The 17,323-nt window shown below is 41.9% G+C and overlaps 1 protein-coding gene across 2 annotated transcripts in view; it reads right to left on the bottom strand.

Annotated features, from left to right (window-relative positions):
- The window catches only part of DAPK2 (death associated protein kinase 2), a 31,557-nt gene extending 14,993 nt beyond the window's left edge, over positions 1–16,564 (bottom strand). For both annotated transcript variants that reach the window (XM_079317771.1, XM_079317770.1), the window contains exons 1-3: positions 16,472–16,564; positions 4,711–4,932; positions 840–978 (exon numbers count right to left, since the gene is read on the bottom strand). In XM_079317771.1, coding sequence (XP_079173897.1) covers positions 840–978; positions 4,711–4,932; positions 16,472–16,533 — 423 coding nt within the window. In that variant the 5' untranslated portion in view covers positions 16,534–16,564. The remainder of the gene's footprint in view (positions 1–839; positions 979–4,710; positions 4,933–16,471) is intronic.
- Positions 16,565–17,323: the final 759 nt, after the last annotated feature.

A 17,323-nucleotide genomic window follows, 5' to 3' on the forward strand; every position in this document is an offset into this window, starting at 1 on the left:
AGCTTCAGCTGTGAAATCAAAACTAACATATTTAACCACAGACTTTACTTTTCTACCAGATACAACATATTAGAAGTTCCTTCTAACCCCTACCATTCTCAGGTTTCAGAGTAAACTATGGGTTCAGTTTATCTCCCATGATGAGCTTCAATGCATTAATCTGTCACAATTTAATCATAAGTTCAAGAGCAGCAGTGAGAGAATCTGGTTCCCTGCTGGCAGCTGCCTGGACTTTCCACAGCAGAATCTGATGTAGAAACTTCTGCTAACACACACTCTCAGTCAGAGCTGCACTGGGAAACAGAGCACATGAATAATTTATTCTCACAGTCATTGGACCAAGCATGTTTTAGCCTCAGGGCAACAAGCCTGGTTTTCTTCCATGGATCTAGGGCATACATGCTCACCACAGACACAGAATGTAAGCTTCTTTAGAACAAAGAGAACAGACTGAAGTGGCAAAAAGTCACCTCTCACTACCCCTTGGAGGACTGTTTTATTCCTTAGGTGGTATAAACCACTGCAGCCAATGGACCCCTGTCAAGTGATGAGATAATGATGAACTATCCTCCATTTAATCAGATCATTGCTTAAAAATACATTTTTAATTTAACACTTGCTAAATTCCACAGCCAGGCCTTTAAAACCCAGGAGAATTATTAAGTGAATATATCATTTGATCATTTAATAGTCACTATCAGTTAAATTATTCTTTACTTATGCTTTCTGATTTCTATCTTGCAATTATTGCAACATCTTCATTGACCACCTAACATTACCAGTTTTAAATATCAAAATTAGCAGCTCCAGATCAGCAAAGCCTAAATCAAAATCTTTACCTTTAGATCAAAGTGAGCAATTTTCTTAGAGTGAAGATAATTCACACCATCCAAAATCTGTTTGATGAACCTGGTTGCTTCCTCTTCACTCAAAGACTCCTTCTGTGCCAGGAAGTCAAAAAGTTCTCCTCCAGAAACCCTGCAAAACACCAAAAACCATCCTGTTATCTCCTGCACTGTAATCCATAAAGTGAGTGTAAGCACAGAAAACTGAAGCAGCAAAGAACCTCAATACAGTCAGACAAAGTCTAGTTGAGCAGACAATCCCGAATTTTGTATTCTGGTCCCAGGTGTGCCCGAACTTCTGGATTCAGCTCTCCTCCCTGTCAGTTAAGGACTGGCTTTTTCATTGATGCTGCAAGGATCACAAGGGACCAGAACCAAAATTACATTGTTTGTTGAATCCCAAGACATGTACCTATTTCAAAAGGTCAATTTAATCACTTCAACTGCTACTTTTCAACATTTTTGTTTTGTATAAATAAGTTTTAAGAGTGAGCAACTGCTGAAGAATTGCTTTCCTTAGTGGTTGCCTTCAGAAAATGAAGTAGTAAAATGTGCCAACAGAGTCTCTTTTCTTTCCAGAGCAGTCATTACCCTCTTCTACTACAGATTCTTGCCTGACATAACTAACAGGAAAGGATTTCTTTGATGCTGAATTTTTTTAAGAAGAAAGCAGATTGTAGCAGACTGGAAGGTATCAAAACCAGTTTTCCCAAATCAAGGAAGTGCTCTTAGTTACTATGAGTTTTCACATCAAAACTGAAATCCATTCCACCCTTATTAGTATAAAAGACTTATTTTCATTTGTGTGCCTTCTACTGAGAGTTTCAGTGCTATTTTTCTGTTTATTTGAAACAAAATGACCTAAATATTGTATTTGGCATTGTTTGCTGCTATTATTCATGATCATGTTTACATTTATTGTTGCCATTTCATGCTGTCATTAAAATTGTTGTTTTATTCTCATTCAGATTCACTGCCGGGGGCACCAACAAAACAGTTGTGACTCTTGGGGGCTGGAGCACCACCACCTGCACTCAGACTACAGTGACAGATCAGCACAGAAATCTGTAAGGAAAACCTGGTAGTCCCTTGGTGAAATCTGTGTACAGTGAGCAGGTCAGCCCCATTTATTGACTGATTTCTATTCAGCGTGCACTTGAGCAAACACCTCTGGCAGACACTCCATCCGGCCATCAGGAGGCCAGCTGGGCTTTTCTGGAATGTAACCATGCAGGCACACTGCTCTCTCTTTCTCTTTCACTCGGCACAATTCCGTAGTGATGGTTCCTTAAGCTGGACTTTGATCTCCCCAAGGCCAGACTACAGCCCTGGTCCTGTAGCAGCAGCTTCCACTTCAGGAGAGCTCCCAGACTGAGCTGCTCTGCTCTGCTCAGGGTGCTCAAGGATTCTTTCCTGCTTGGAGGAGACTGGAAACTCCCTCCAGAGCAACATCCTCTGCTACACAGGCAGTGTCAGAAAGTAGTTCAGCTCTCCAGACTGCAGCTACTTAATTCTCATTCTCTCTTGCTGCCTCCAACAGTGGGCACTTAAACCAGCTGGGCCAGCAGCTCAGGACACACCAGGGAGTTTGCCCCAATGGCAACCAGCTGTGCCCCAGGCATGACTGAAGAAACTGCAGCCTGCAAGAATGAGGGTCACAGGATATTTACTTGAGAGCTCCTTGATGTGTTTTCCCATTTCTCTTTAGTTCACACTAACCTTGAATGAGGTTAGCGAGGGGACTTTCTAAGCTACAGAATACAATATAAAATATAAGATAAAAATAAAGGAAGCAAAAAAAAAAAAAAAAGATTCAGAGAGCTCAAAGTCTCTTTGCTACTTTATCAACAAAAGACTCCCTTCTACAATAAGCACATGAGCATTTCATTTTCTGAAGAGCAGAGATGGGCATACATGAAAAACACTATAATAATCTCTTCAGGTATAACCTAATGCATTAGCCTAAATCGTAGAGATCTTAAGAGTAATCTAAAGGAAAATTCATAGAAGAGATGTGATGATTTCTCATTGACAAAGACTCAGTCTTTAAAACCAGGCTTCAATAAACTCTCCCTAGAGAGTAGTAAGCAGCTTATTGCAAGGTCATTCTAGTCCAAGTTCTACACCTGAATTCAGAGAAACCCTCAAGCAGAAGAGATTTTAGCAATCCCAAAAGCCAACCATTGTGGAATCCCAGAAAAAACCCACACTTCAAGCATTAATTCCTTTGCAGCAAAACACTCATAACTGCATCAAGTTGCATTTGAACACCCAGGGAGGTTTGTTTTCTAAATCATCATGTGCAAATGCTTGTTTCTCAACTGTTACAGTATTCCTTCCTCATGGTTTACCATGCCACCTAATACCATGGTGAAGAAGCAAACAAATGATACTTTTCCTTTGAAGTCCAATAAAAGACAAACAACAATGCTGCCTTACTTCTTGGGCAGAGCTGTTTGGTGTGCACAACCCTGACACTCACCTGCAGAGAGACATCTGCCTATCAATCCAGCCTGCCTCTAGGCAGCCTCTGCTGGGCAAAGCAGGCTGCAGGCAGGGTCCAGGACACAGGAACAACAGGGAGTAAGACCCTGGACAATGTGCAGAAGGAAAGAGAAGCTGCTGCCAGGTGCTGTAACACTTACTATAATAAAAAGCAGGGAATATGAGACTGAGAGCAGGCTGTCAGAGGGAAGAGATTACCTATTTACAGAGAGAATTTAATTATCTTTATTAGCAATTATCATCATCCTCAATTTGTATACAGCAGCTGAATGCAGAGGCCTTAATCAGGTCAAAATTCTGTTGGATGCAGACGTTTACAAACTGCAATATGTTACAGCCTGCCAAAGGAACACACAAAATGTGTCAGGCCACATGATGACAGCAAAAAGCAAAAGGTAATGAAACAAGAGGTTGCTTTAGCTCAAAGTAGTCACAAGTGAGAAAGAGCAAGCTTCTTCCCCATCTTCCAGAGCCTGGCTTCGGAGACCAAGATTTGGCCATAGAAATACCCTTCAAAGTTAACAGATGCCCATCATGACTCACATGCCATCTTCCAGCAGTCACACTAATCTCCAGGAATGCTCCCTGGCCTAAATGCTGGTTCCCCTAGAGAGCTCCCTCAGGGATAAAATACATATAAAATACAAATACACAAGGTCCAGGCTGTTCTCCTAGGGAAAGTATGGTCTACCTAACTTCAACCACAGTGACTGTATTTCCTGCTCCATACACACTGAAAAACTGCATCATTTTGCATGGAGGGGTCAGGAGGTTCACTTGTCAGCAGGACCTAAATGGCAGTGGTTTGTCCCCCTCACATGTTTGCAGAAGAGTAAAGAGCTTTTCTTCATTCCCATCCTGCTGCTATTCATCCTCAGCAGTCAATGTTTAGGGATTAAAAAACCCTCTTCCCTTGCCCTCCTTCCCTTTTCACCTCTAACTGATCTAAATGAGGAAAATATGGGATTAGTGAGAAGGATTGCAAATTTTGGAAAAGGCTTGATTGCCCTCACACATACTGAGAGATGAAAGAAGGAAGAAAATGAAATGAGTATTCGGTGGCCACTTGTACTTCCTCCAGAGTTCATGTCAGGGCAGCCCTAGGCAGACATGAGGTAATCCCTCCCTTAGCAAACTGTTTTCAAATTGACAAGACTGCCTGGCTCAGTATCAAATGACCTCAGCTGATGTTCAGGTGCACCTGTATCCCCAGGATGAGGACCACCAACCTCCCTCAGTGCTCCTGCCAAGGTTTGTGAAGCCTGAGAACACAGCAGTAGCTCCATTTATCAGTGCCCTGCCACACTCTCTGGCTCCTGCTCACCCAGGCAGCCCTGCAGGGAAGGAAGGCCTTACTCACAGCTCCAGGATGAGCACCACATCAGTCTTGTTCTCGTAGATGTCGTGCAGCTGGACGATGTTGCTGTGCAGGACCTGCTGCAGGATGCTGACCTCGCGCTCGATTTCGTCACGGCTCACCCCGCGCCGGCTGGCCCTGCTCTGCCGCTTCTTGATGAACTTGGCAGCATACTCCACCCCTGTGCTCTTCTCCCGACACTTCTTCACTATAGCAAACTGGCCACTGCGAGGACAGGAAGGCAACATAAATGCTCTTCAAGCTTTTGTATGACAGCTTCCCAAATGAGCCGGCCCTGATCCTCAAGGCCTGAGCAGCACTGCTGATCACCGCTAAGCTCGTTCTTGGTACAAGAGTGAGCACTACCAGCACTCTGCACTCAAAGGCAGGACAAGGTAACCTCCTACTGTGTCTGAAATTTAGCAAAAACGAACTGACAAAACGAGTTAAAACCTCTAAAAACAGTTAATGTTCAAATGAGTAAAAATCTGCCTCAAAAGGTCCAAGTTACCACTACTTCACTTGGTAATGCTTAAGGCATTCAAGTCTGCAACACACCGCTGTTTTCTGAAAGAACACACACACACACTAAAATATTTGTCTTAAGAACAGTTCCTAGAGAAGAACTCAAAGGAATGATAACTCTTTGGAAATGCAAAACTGGCTTCCAGTAACCAATTTTCAAATTTAAAAAAAAATGTTCATCCATATTTATGCATTGACTTGATATCTTGGCTGTAAATATAACTAGAGTAAGTGCAGGTTTCTCACTGCACCTCAAGGACAAAGAATTTCCCACTGTACCAAACAGTACAGTGGTTGCATTAAGGTTAAAAGGCATGTACTTGCAATTTGCTAGCAAAATTTTCCTCACTGTGGTGCCAAATGTAGTCCAATTGCAAAATTCCTGCCTTATCTCCTAGGAATTGGCAGATCTCCAGCCCCAGAATACACACTCATTGTCAGATACTTCCTTATTCAGGACATGACATCCTTGAAAGGAAAAGACTCATCTTACAGGTAACCATAACCTTTAGCTACTGTGATTTTAGCAGACAGGATCTCTTTATAAGAATCACAAACAAACTCATTAAATTCACTCCCCATGACTACACTGTGTAAGCACTGAGCTGTTGTTGTTTTCAATATTATTATACCATTCACTGGCTTGGCAAATGAGAAATGCAAGTACAGTTGGTATTTAAATTATGCAGCACACACAGCAATTATAGTAAGCACCTCATTAGATGCCGTCTGATTGGAGCCTATCTTAAACATACAAAGGCAAAGAAATTAAAAATTAAGGCTGCCACTTTGGTGCTCAATTGCTCCCAAAGGCTCCCACCTTATGGCAGAGGCAGCCTCTCATTTCAAAGTTCAAACAAATGCCAGCCAGCCTGACATGCTTCTTTTAGGCTTTCATTTTCATACATATCTTAAAGCCTTCTCAGGAGAGAGGCAGGAACAGATGGGGCAAGTGTGCTTATCCCTTTAGGAATAAAAAAATGGAATAGAGACTGTGGCCATTTGTCACATGCTTTAAGTGATTAATATTTCTCCTGCTTTTATCATTACCTGCAAACCCTAGAGAAATCCCCACTACAAAATCCCCAAATTTGCCTTCTACTAAAAGAGTTTGTTTTGTAGTGCTGAGAGCTGCTTGTGTAAAATATCATGGGTTTCATGTTTCTCTTGTCTGTTTGGTCACATTTTGCAAGACATGCATCTTGCTTGGTTCAGACTTTCTGAAGAAACATGGTATTAATGTTCCTGTGCTTGTTTCCTTGAATCCTCTCTAGGGACAAATTTTGTCAAAGTTCAGGAGAAAATATTTTTTTTATGAGTGCTGATTATGGGAACGAACACAGTCACTTTTGCATTCAGAAATTCCAGTGATACTGTGGATTCTGTACATTCTGTTTATGCAAAAGCTTTCAAGAGTAATAATGACACAGTATAGGAATTCCTGTCTCCTCCTTTGACATAAATAGTCCCAGACCATAACAATAACAGTACCAATTCCCTTGTAATCTGCTATTGCCCCCCTTCATGTGTGGCCACCAATACACACAGTTGCTGCTCCTGTCCCAACCTTCATGCCATTTCCCATCTCCCTCGAAAACAGATTTTTGCACACAAGTCTTTATTGGGGCAGTTTGGGACTGTGGAAAAGGGGCTACAAACCCCAGGGAAGGAGACAAATGCTCCATTTCTTAGCCTGCACATTTAAGGCAGTCCTTTGCAATTACCAATGAATAGCTCCTGGAGGCCCATCCAGCTATGGAACAAGAGGATCCTCACAGGCATTTTATAATCACACTCAGACACTTTGGATTTCTTGTCAGCTAGAGACTGCAAGGTCAGGAGTAAGACAACAGTGGCTTTATGCCTTCTCATGCATCTGCAGACCATAAGAAACAAACTCTGACAGCTTCTTTTGGCCTAGGCTAGGAAAAAAGCAGAAAGAAAGAAAGCGTGACTCTCTGACACCTAAGTTGACAGCACTGAGAAATTAAACCATTTAGATAATTTCCTATGGGGCATTTGTACCTGATCTTACACCTGAAACTAAATTTCACAGCTCAGGTATCCAGATTTCAGTCAAAAGACCTTGCCAGAATTCATGGGTTTTAGTACAGCACTGAAATGACAGTGACCTGGGTCATGAACAGAAGCATTTACAACACATACAGGACAGGCTCAGAGGCTGACACTTCTGTGTGGAGCCTACCTGGCCCACAGTAAAGCCTTTGGCACTGTCCCCCACAGCATTCTCCTGGAGAAACTGCCTCTGTATTGCTTGAACTTTGGGCTTGGAAGTATTTTCCAAACTTAATGACACTACGATTCCTAATTTCTAAAATGTTTTTTTCCAAGAAGTTGCTTTTTTTTTCCCTTCCAGAAATATTTTGGACAGCTGTGCAACAGCCTTGTCACACTGAGAATTCTCAGTTGTGGAAACAGCTCACAAGTATGAACAACAGCAGCTGAATTCTGTCAGCTATAATATAACTAGGTACAACATCAAATCTGTCCATCAGTAATAATGGGTTTTATCCCAGCGATGGAGACAACCCATCATTTGCATTGCTATGTAGGAGGTTTGTCACTGAATAAGAACACAAGATAATATTACTGAGTGGTTTTGGAGTCTATTTTCAGAAGCATGCTTTAGAAGAGCACAAGTTTAGCTCATTCAATCATCGTGCTCTTCAGGAGAGGATGTGAAAAAGCTGTGGGAAGAGAGAAGCTGGACAATCCAGAATAACAGGACAACTTCTTGCTCTTTGTCCAAGTTCCCTTTTAATACTTGCTCTGGATGGTAATGCTCTGGGGCAGAATGCCACCTGAGAGCAAGAGTAGTGCAGCTGTCAGTGTGGAATGCCCCAGGGCCCAGCAGTGCTGCTGCTCCACAGCTTTAGAATAAAGACTCTCAAAACACTGAAAATATGTACTCAAAGTGCTGAGGTGACAACACAGGTTACCTGACTCCAGTCAGGCTTCCTGAGGCCCAAGGGGGGAGAAGTCAGGAAGCTGATTCGGTCATCTGAGAAGGGCAAACCCTTTCTTCCCCAAATACAAACATATGTTCCCTTTCTGCATGTTGACTCTATTTCTTCATGTCCTGCTCATATTTAACTTCATTTAATTCATTAAAGAATTCTAAAATATATGATGATTATGATTCAGTTGTTAAAAGTTGAAATTCCCATAAAATACAAGATATATATAAACATGGTGACAGATACATTTTAGACTGAAATATGTTTTCAACAAGTTCTTTGAGAACCTGGCACAGGACAGTGCTCTGGCATTCTGCCAGTCAAGAGATGACACAACTCCCCATGAGAGCCAGGACAATTTACTCAGGAACAGATTTGCAAGGGATTTTAGGCAGCCTCCCACTGGCTTTAACAGTAATTAGGTTCCTACACACTTGGTGAAAAGTAACACCTTGCTCCTTCTGTACCTAATTCCCTAAGTCTGTAAAACACAGGTAATGCTACTAGAAAATGAAATAATATTATATGGGGTAAGGATACAAATTAATTTCATGTCTCTAGAAGTGCAACTATAATAATTCATATTTTATCCACTAGGTGCTCCTGTACAAGAACACATGACCTGAAAGGAGGCTAAAATAAAACCTAAAGAGCACCAGTTTTAAACGGCTTATATTCACAGGCAGTATGGTGAATGCATGTTAGTTTAAAAATACTAAAAATATATTAGGAAATCATGGTGTGTGTATGCCTGAGTGAATAGACATAAACATAACCACAATAACAGTGTTTAGCCAACACTAGCACAGGTTCTCTACATTCCAGGTTGGTGTGTTTAGTTCAGCAGAGAGGGTAATTCATTCTCAGTTACATCCATTGTTATTATACCAACAGCTTTGTTCACAGTGCCTTTTTGCCACTATTTAATTTTGATTAGTTTTAACTGGTCATCTCAAACTTAGGAAGTCTGCATTTTACTACTTCTCCATTGCTTTCACTCCTATTTCTTTTTCTTGGAAAAAATATACTAATAATTTTATCCATTTATGGTTATATTTTTTGCTAACTTCCAAAGCAAAGCCCTGGAGAATTCTTGCTGAATTAGAGGAAAACATATTTTTCAGCCTTATTTTTTTCTTGTGATTAGAGCAATTGCTCAACCATAGATTTATTAAGCTAAATCCCCTCCTCCCTCTTTGCTTATACTTCTGAGATGATTTCTGATATTTGTAACTGTGCTGAGTGTTCTTCCCAGCAGAGAGGACAGGACTCTGCTTGGACCAACACCGAGAATCCATTTCTATGCTTTCAGCTCATTTATGAAACACAGATCAACCAAAGGCCATGCAAGGTTCACAAAATAGATGCATAAAAGCACTTTGCCAGAGGGCTTTTGCAGGAATTCTATAGTCACAGCTATAAAGATGCAAAAGCCTTCTGTAAATGACAATAACTTGCAGTACATTTTATTTTTACAGACTTTTTGTTTTAAACTAAACCAGGATTTTGGTAGAGCAGAAATTTAACCTAAGCAGTAAATAAATAGGAAGTCAAATAACACAGCATTTCTAAAGAAATTAGAGTAGGACAGTTGAAACAGCAAATCAGGAATTCTATGGCAAGGTCACTGAAGGGAAAGTATCTCACTGCTTCGGTAAGACTTTATGGAATAAAACTAAAAATACAAACCCAAAATCATCTTCTGTTAAATACTCTGATGGCACCTGTTGTAACTTTATAAAGAGTTTTAAAAATAAACTGTCACAAATGTCACTGTACTTCTGTTTAAGCTTCCGATAAAACTGAATTTTACTTGTTTGCTTTTCTTTTCCCCCCCCACAAAATGTAAAGGAAGTGGTTACCTCTCCTAAAGCACCTACACAGAATCTAAACTACCAGATGCCAGATTATAACAGAATGATCCAAAACTTTTTAAAATAGGGAATTTAACAGGAATTTTGCTTGACTACTAAAAGGTATTAGAAAGGAAAAAAAAAAAATCAGCTGCAACTTTTAAACATGCTGGCATTTTCACTCACAGCTCATACCTCACTGATCGTGCAGTGCTCTAGAGCACAGTGACTCTGAGGGATAAGTTCCAATATTCCTGAAAGGAAGTGCTGAGCACCTTTGGACATACCCTGTCTCTGATAAAGTCACTGTCTGGCACCTTTCATCCACATCTCACTAAACCCACACAAAGGTAATAACACACCCTGACCCAAAGGTGATGTCTGTGTCCAGTGCCAGAAAAGAGGCACAAGAGGAGAAGAATAATGACTAACTAAAGGATCTGGTTTACTGGAATAAGTAGAGAGCAGCTCACTTGAAATTCAAAGGAAGTTTGATAAATCTAATGTTTCTGAACACTGCTATGAATTATTACAAGCTATCAGTACAGTAACACAATTAATACCTTAAACACCTTGTGGGGTCCTTAGCCACGAGTCACAAGAAATTGTGCCACCTACTGAACCCTCAACAGCATCTCCTGGAACTGTTCAATGTGTTTGGGAACTTCCCAACCTGCTGTGGCCATCAATGTGGCCCTTATCAGCTCCTCCTGAAACCGGAGCTGCAGAGTCAGCAGTGAGAGAGCTGGAGCCCAGCAGTTCTGGCTAGTTCCCAACAGCCTGGCAAACTTTTGGTGCAAGCTGAAGCTCAAGAATAAAATGCACACGATGACAAATCTTCCCTGCTTATCAGAGCTGGCTTTCAGTATTGGGTATCAGTGCTCAGAGAGGCAGTGAGCAGAGTGCAGAGCCAGGGAAGGTCACAGCTGACTCATGCTCAGCAGGAGTGGCTGATCTGATAAGCTGTTCCTCTGCATGTGGAGCCTCAGCAGGGCAGTGTCCTGGGCATGGAGAAGGTGAGCAAAGGTGTGCAAAGGTGCAAATCCACCCAGACACAGCCTGAGAGCCACAGACCTGGGAACACACAAATTGTAAGAACGGAGCATTATTATGGTCAAATAGTTACAGGATTTTTCTCCTTCACCACATACCACATGGATGGAAACTATGCTGGCATTTCATTCAAGACTTTGGGAAATTATCTGTAAGGCCAAAACTGCAAAGAGTTGCTGAAACTCCCATTTCACTGCTCAGCTATTACAGCAGGTCTTCACTCTGGCTCAAACTGCTGATGTGGAGTGTTAAAGATTCACAGATGTCACCTGAAATAAATCAAGCTTGATCATCAGACAATTACCTGTGAGCTTTGTTCTGCATCCATGTTAACAATTTGTCCAGTGCTTTGTCATTGTTAGAATTTGAGCTGTACTACGTTCATTTCATATGTATTTTTACTTGTAAGTAGTATTTTTCAAGTATTTTTCAAGTATGGAATTAATACTATATAGAGTATATTCTCTCAGCTATTGAAATTTCCATCTGCTTTCTACTGCAATGCAAAATGGAAAAAGTAGTTTTGTTTTTACAGAAATGGCAAAACAAAGATTAGAATTAATATTCAATGTCTTTTCCCTGGAATTAATATTCTGCTTAATATTCAGTGGTTAAATACATTACGAAATTTGAGCTTTGTGAGCACTATCACAGAAGTTACTAATCTGTAATTATTCTCTCAGAGCCAGATATGGACTGAGGAGATACACAGAGATCATTCCATCATCCAGGTGGATGCTGATGATAGGAAATGTGTGATTTTGTTATGAAATGAGGCTGAAGCCAGCTCTTCTCTGTCACTGTACAGAGAGCAACTCTGTTACTAGGAAAAAGCCAAACAACAAAATCTTCCACTTTCTCTGCACTTTCTGTAACAAATACTTTATTTTCGAAAGAGCTAACATTGAAAACTTATAGGGAAACCTGTTAGAAGGACTAAAAGAAAAAATTCAAGACAGTGACTGTATCAGACAGCTGGTAACAATCACTGTGATTGTGACCAAGATGCCAAAACTTGGTCTGTACCAGATGCCAAAACTGTTTCAGCAGAAGATTCACATACATGAAACATGACTTAGATTTGTAACAAGAAACACTAGCAGAAGTGCTGGATAGTCCTCAGGAATTAAGTTAATATTTTGTATCAAACAAAAAGACCTGCTTTGTGTGTGTGTTGTAAAATAAAATAAAGTTATTCCTCAAAATTTAAAGAACTAATTCAAAGTGCAAATTAATCAAAGAACAGAGTTAAAGCTCATGTCTGAGAAAGCACAGTTAGAAAAAAATCATTCCTGGTATGAAGACACTGTGTGGTGTGAGTTAAGGGTAACTCTCTCAGCTGCAATTCCAGCTCTCTGTTTAGCAGGGAGAGTCCAAGTAGCTGAGGGCCATGACTTTTTTATCCTAGATCTCCAGGTTCCTACCATACAAAGAACACCTGGGTTATCTCCGCTTTTTGTTTTCCCTACCTAAATAAATACTTAGTTACACTGTCAGAACAGAGACTTGTGCCAGGCTCCAAGGTCCCATCATCACAGGTAAAATGCTGCATTTGCCGTTCTTTAAAGCTTCACCCAGAAAATGGGGCTTCTCTTCTCTCAGAAAGCAGAGCTGATCCTCCACACACAAGCACAGAGGGAGCAGGAGTTCCTAGCTGGAGATGGGGAACTACAGGAGGCATAACAAGTCACTGATGAAAGATGGAGCTTGGCTTTAACCAAGAAACCACAGCCCATGTCAGCAGGGGCTGAGAAATTGGAGGCTCAGTTATGCCCAAACTAACCAACAGAAATCACAGTGATTATTTTCTGCATGAAGGCATTGCCTGGCCCAGGAGTTAAGGGATGAGCACAGCTTTTAGTTACTGAGACAGACAAGAAACTGGAGTGGCAGACATGAAGGCAGAGCCCCTTCCTACAGCGAAAGGACACCAGTGAAGGAAAGGGAGACTTCCATGCCCAGGAATAGCACTCTGAGGTCTGCCTGTTGTTCTCTGTTAAGTGTGAGTCCTTGCACATTGCAGAGCTGAGACAGGAGCAGGACACTGGCCCAGAACAGTAGTGTCAGCCCACACCAACTAGCAGGAACACACTTTCTCAATGGCACTGTCACAAAATGCTTTGGGAAAAGCTCCATGACACTTCACTCCCTACCCTCAGGCCCAAGTTGACACGTAGCTGTGACACTGCCCAGAAGGCACAGATGTCAACAGCTCTCACAGCCTGGCTGGCACCACATTTAGGAACAGATTAATGGCTCTACATCCTTTTAATAAATCACATTGCACATTTCCAATTCTAGTACCTACCACCACCATCAGTGTTTGCTAGTACAGCTGGAAAGGGCTCCTGCACGTTTGCACAACATTCTTTTTTCAGCGAGCCACATCTACCCATCCAAAATACAGCAGCTGAAACATTATATTAAATGCTTTGCAGTGAGCTTTATTGCTGCCACTTTCCTGGAAACTATATCCCTAGCTCAGCAGAGCAGTTTTTCTTTCTCTGGGCCTACTCTGCCCTTGATTTAAGACTTTCCATTCTTGGTTGTCTCCAGCTGTCACATCTCTTGCCACAAGATTCAGCAGTTATTTGACCTGCTGCATATTCCCAAGAAGACAAGTTAGTCCTCACTTGTTCACATTTTTCAAGGAGTATTTCTGCTGATTTGACATGCCATTAATGTCCCTGCAGATGTCTTAGGACAGGACCCTCCTTAAAATAGGCCAAATTGTTAAAGCTGTATTACTTCTTTATAATGTTGGAATTTGCTAAATTCACTTTAGAGAATCCTCTTTTTAAGCTTCCTTTCAGCTATGGCTAGAGAATCTCAGTCCCCACGGACTTGAAAGTGAGTGATACTTTGTTGGGGGAAGTAACACAATTATATATGTGTATTTGAAATATTGCACACATTCAAGCATAGGCCATGCTAAGCTTCCCAAACAGAGCTGCTCTAATGAACAAGCCATCACCACATTGTCTCTAATGCCACATGCCTGACAGATTGTTCCCTGTGTGTATGCTGTGGAGCAGTTGAGCAACACAGGTTGGAGTAAGATTAATATTTGAATGACTGGGGGAATTTTGGAGCTGAGCAGCAGGTCAAAGCACGCAGCTGCAACCAGGGAAATCCTGCTCCCCTCTCTGCAGAATGGCTTCTCTGTGTCACAGCCCTGCCTTGGCACACTGACAGCTGCACTGGCAGCCCCAGGATGGTCTGGCTGTGCAGAGTGTGCTGCACTCTGTGTGCAGGGCTCTACTGGAGCTGGGTAGCTCTGCTGTGGTCACCCTCAATGATGCACTGGGACAGGAAGTGCCTCCTTTCATCACCAGAGCAGAGTTCAGCCTTTGCCTCTGTGGAGGGAGCATCCTTTCCTGAGAGCTGTGCAAAGACTTGCACATCAACACGTGCTGCCTCTGTCAGTGAGATCCTCTGTTTTACCTCACGGCTGAATCCCAGCTAGAGCAAACACTAGACCCATGTTAACAACTAGTTTTGCTCTCAGGAAGTGACAAACTCGGCGAGGAAGACAAGAACAGGACAGACTCTTCACAGATGTTGTTTAAAAATATCTGTTTTGTGACTTCTGCTGTGAGAATGATAATAAATTAATCCTTTAACCTACCTCTACCTGTTAGTAACAAGCAGCTTGTTGCAAACAAAACTAATAAAAGACATCCACAGATTCTAAGGGCATCAGCCAGCATTGGAAAAGATCAGTTACTGCAATCTGTCCAGCATGTCCACTTCCTTCCAGAAAAGCAAAACACCATTTGTAACTGGCCCTTAGGAGCAGTTACTGCTCAGAGATACAGAGCTATGATGACCCAGTTGACCCTGCTCATTTAACCACAAAACCTGAAAGTGAAAATACCCTGGCAAAGACAGTGTGACCCTATGCATGCAGCCTGAAGAGGAGGGCTGCTGTGGCCACACAAACCTTGAGCAGCCTCTCAGGCTGATTCAAGCAGCAGTGGCCAACCTTTGCCAAATTGTTTCAACCACACATCCCCATTCAAAATCCCCACTATCCATCAGCTTAGAGAGTGATGTTTATCATCTCAAAGGATTCCCAAAACCAATTCAGAAACCAAAGTAAAAATAAACTGCTCAGTCTCCAGTTTCTCCTTTTAGTACTTTGACTGTTTAACCTAGGGCTAAAAACCACACTTCTTACATCCTGCATACACACACACTCAATTTCTTTACTGCTCACTGTTGTCAGGTTCTCACTGTCAGGCTGAGACTCTCAGTACTAGGCAGAACTTAAAAGTAAGCAGTTATAGGAAATTTAGCAGTAATGGCCTTCCTGAGAGGGAAGGAACAACACGGAGAGGGAAGGAATAAACAACCAAATCTAATCCCTCTCCCCTTAAAAGAAGTCTTCTTAAAACTCTAAAAATTAAATAGCTAAGAGTGAAAAAATAATTCAGCAGGGAAGCAGCTCAGCTGGTGTTTTAACGGAACTCAATTACTGGCCCTTAAAAAAGGGTGATGGCACATACAGAGTCATTTATCAAAATCAGCTGCCAGACATTGGGAAAGAAACCAACCTGTGTATAGCCCTAATTTTGCTATTTGCATATTAAATGAAAAACATTAGAGGGTTGTACACAGACTGGAAACCAACCATCCTCACCCAGAGCACTGTGTGTTTTTCAGAGACTCAGGGAGCCAGTGCACAAATCCAGCAGTGTTTCAGCAGGTGCTCATGGTTAAGCATGGTAACAGTTGGTAATTACACCTAGAATCAATACCCAGATAAGCCCTTATACATTAAAAGCTATATATATATAAATTAATACCTGTGGGTAAGCCTTTATACATTAAAAGCTATTATACAAGCATTAACCAGTCCAGATGAAAGTCTAAGAGGTAAAGCCTTTTGGGAATACAGGCATATTTTTGCAGGCACATATGAACATGTGATGTCAGTCCTTGGAGCCAATTGGAAAGTGCAGTGCTGTGGAGTCCTGCTAAAACAGCACCAAGTGAAAGTTCTGTGTCTGTGGTGACAGCAGCATGGGCTCCTGGCTCCCATCAGCACACCTGAACTCCAGTCTAAAGCACGGATACAGGGGACACCTAACTACAAAATACAATACAAACATACCTTTTGTTGTCCTAGTTGCAAGAAAAGAAACAGGAAAAACAGTTAGCACATTTAATCTAAAGAAAAAAGCCCCCAAAACTACCAAAAAATCCCATCTAAAGTGCAGGGTCAGTGTCTGTGGAGGTACTGTATTGCAGTACACTGTAACTGATTTAGGCTGTCAGGCAGAAGGAAGTACCAAACAGCCCAAGTGTCATCTTTTGGAATCATGTGGTGTCACCAGTGTGACCTGACCTTACCTTCCCAGCTCCTCCCCGATCTCATAAACGTCCTCCACCTTCTGTTGCTTGAAGAAAGCCATTCTTGGTCTTTCATTGATGCTCAAGGATGATGCAACTAGAATATTAATGAGGAATGACATGCGTTATATCTTGCAAGAGGCTATGTCTCAGTAACACACATTTGTGGAATAGGCACTTTGGATCCATTGCAGCTCATTCATGGCCAGAGTTATCACTGATCAATCAAAATAACTAATTCAGCAGCCTCAGCCAAATAGCAAGGGTTCAAGTCTGGAAAGAGATGAGCACCTTGAAGTGAAGGGGATTCTTGGGCCCCACTGAGGTACCCAAGAACACACCTAACTAGGAGCACAGGACACATCAAGAAACACTAATGTGATGAAAGGAAAGTTAAATAATAATTTGACAAAGTTCTGGACAACAAAGGCTTCATACTATACTGATTAGCATTGTAGACTCCCTCAGACAGATCCTGAGCCAAGAAGGCCAAGAGGCACAGCTTCCTTTTTCTCAGGTCAGGTACTGGTCCATAAAGCACACAAGACACACGCAGAACTGCTGCTGGAAAAACATGCTGTGATTGCCTCTCCAGAGCTTCCAGCACATCTTCCATCATGCACAGTAGATGTTTCAAATGAGAACACCAGCAGCATCTGCTGCAGGTGTTACTCTGTGCAACTGTGCAGTTTGTTTTCTGAACACAATCTTTTAAGCTGATAATCTCTGGGAGCTCTGAAAAGACAAGCCTCACACTGGTGCCCTGTAGCATCTGTGCATGATGCTGGGCTGCTTCTGGGTGAGGAGGAGAACTCATATTATTCCTTGGGTTATACCTCCACAGCTGTGTTA

Source organism: Erithacus rubecula (genome assembly GCF_903797595.1).
Source record: "Erithacus rubecula genome assembly, chromosome: 14".
In the NCBI taxonomy this organism is placed as follows: domain Eukaryota; kingdom Metazoa; phylum Chordata; class Aves; order Passeriformes; family Muscicapidae; genus Erithacus; species Erithacus rubecula.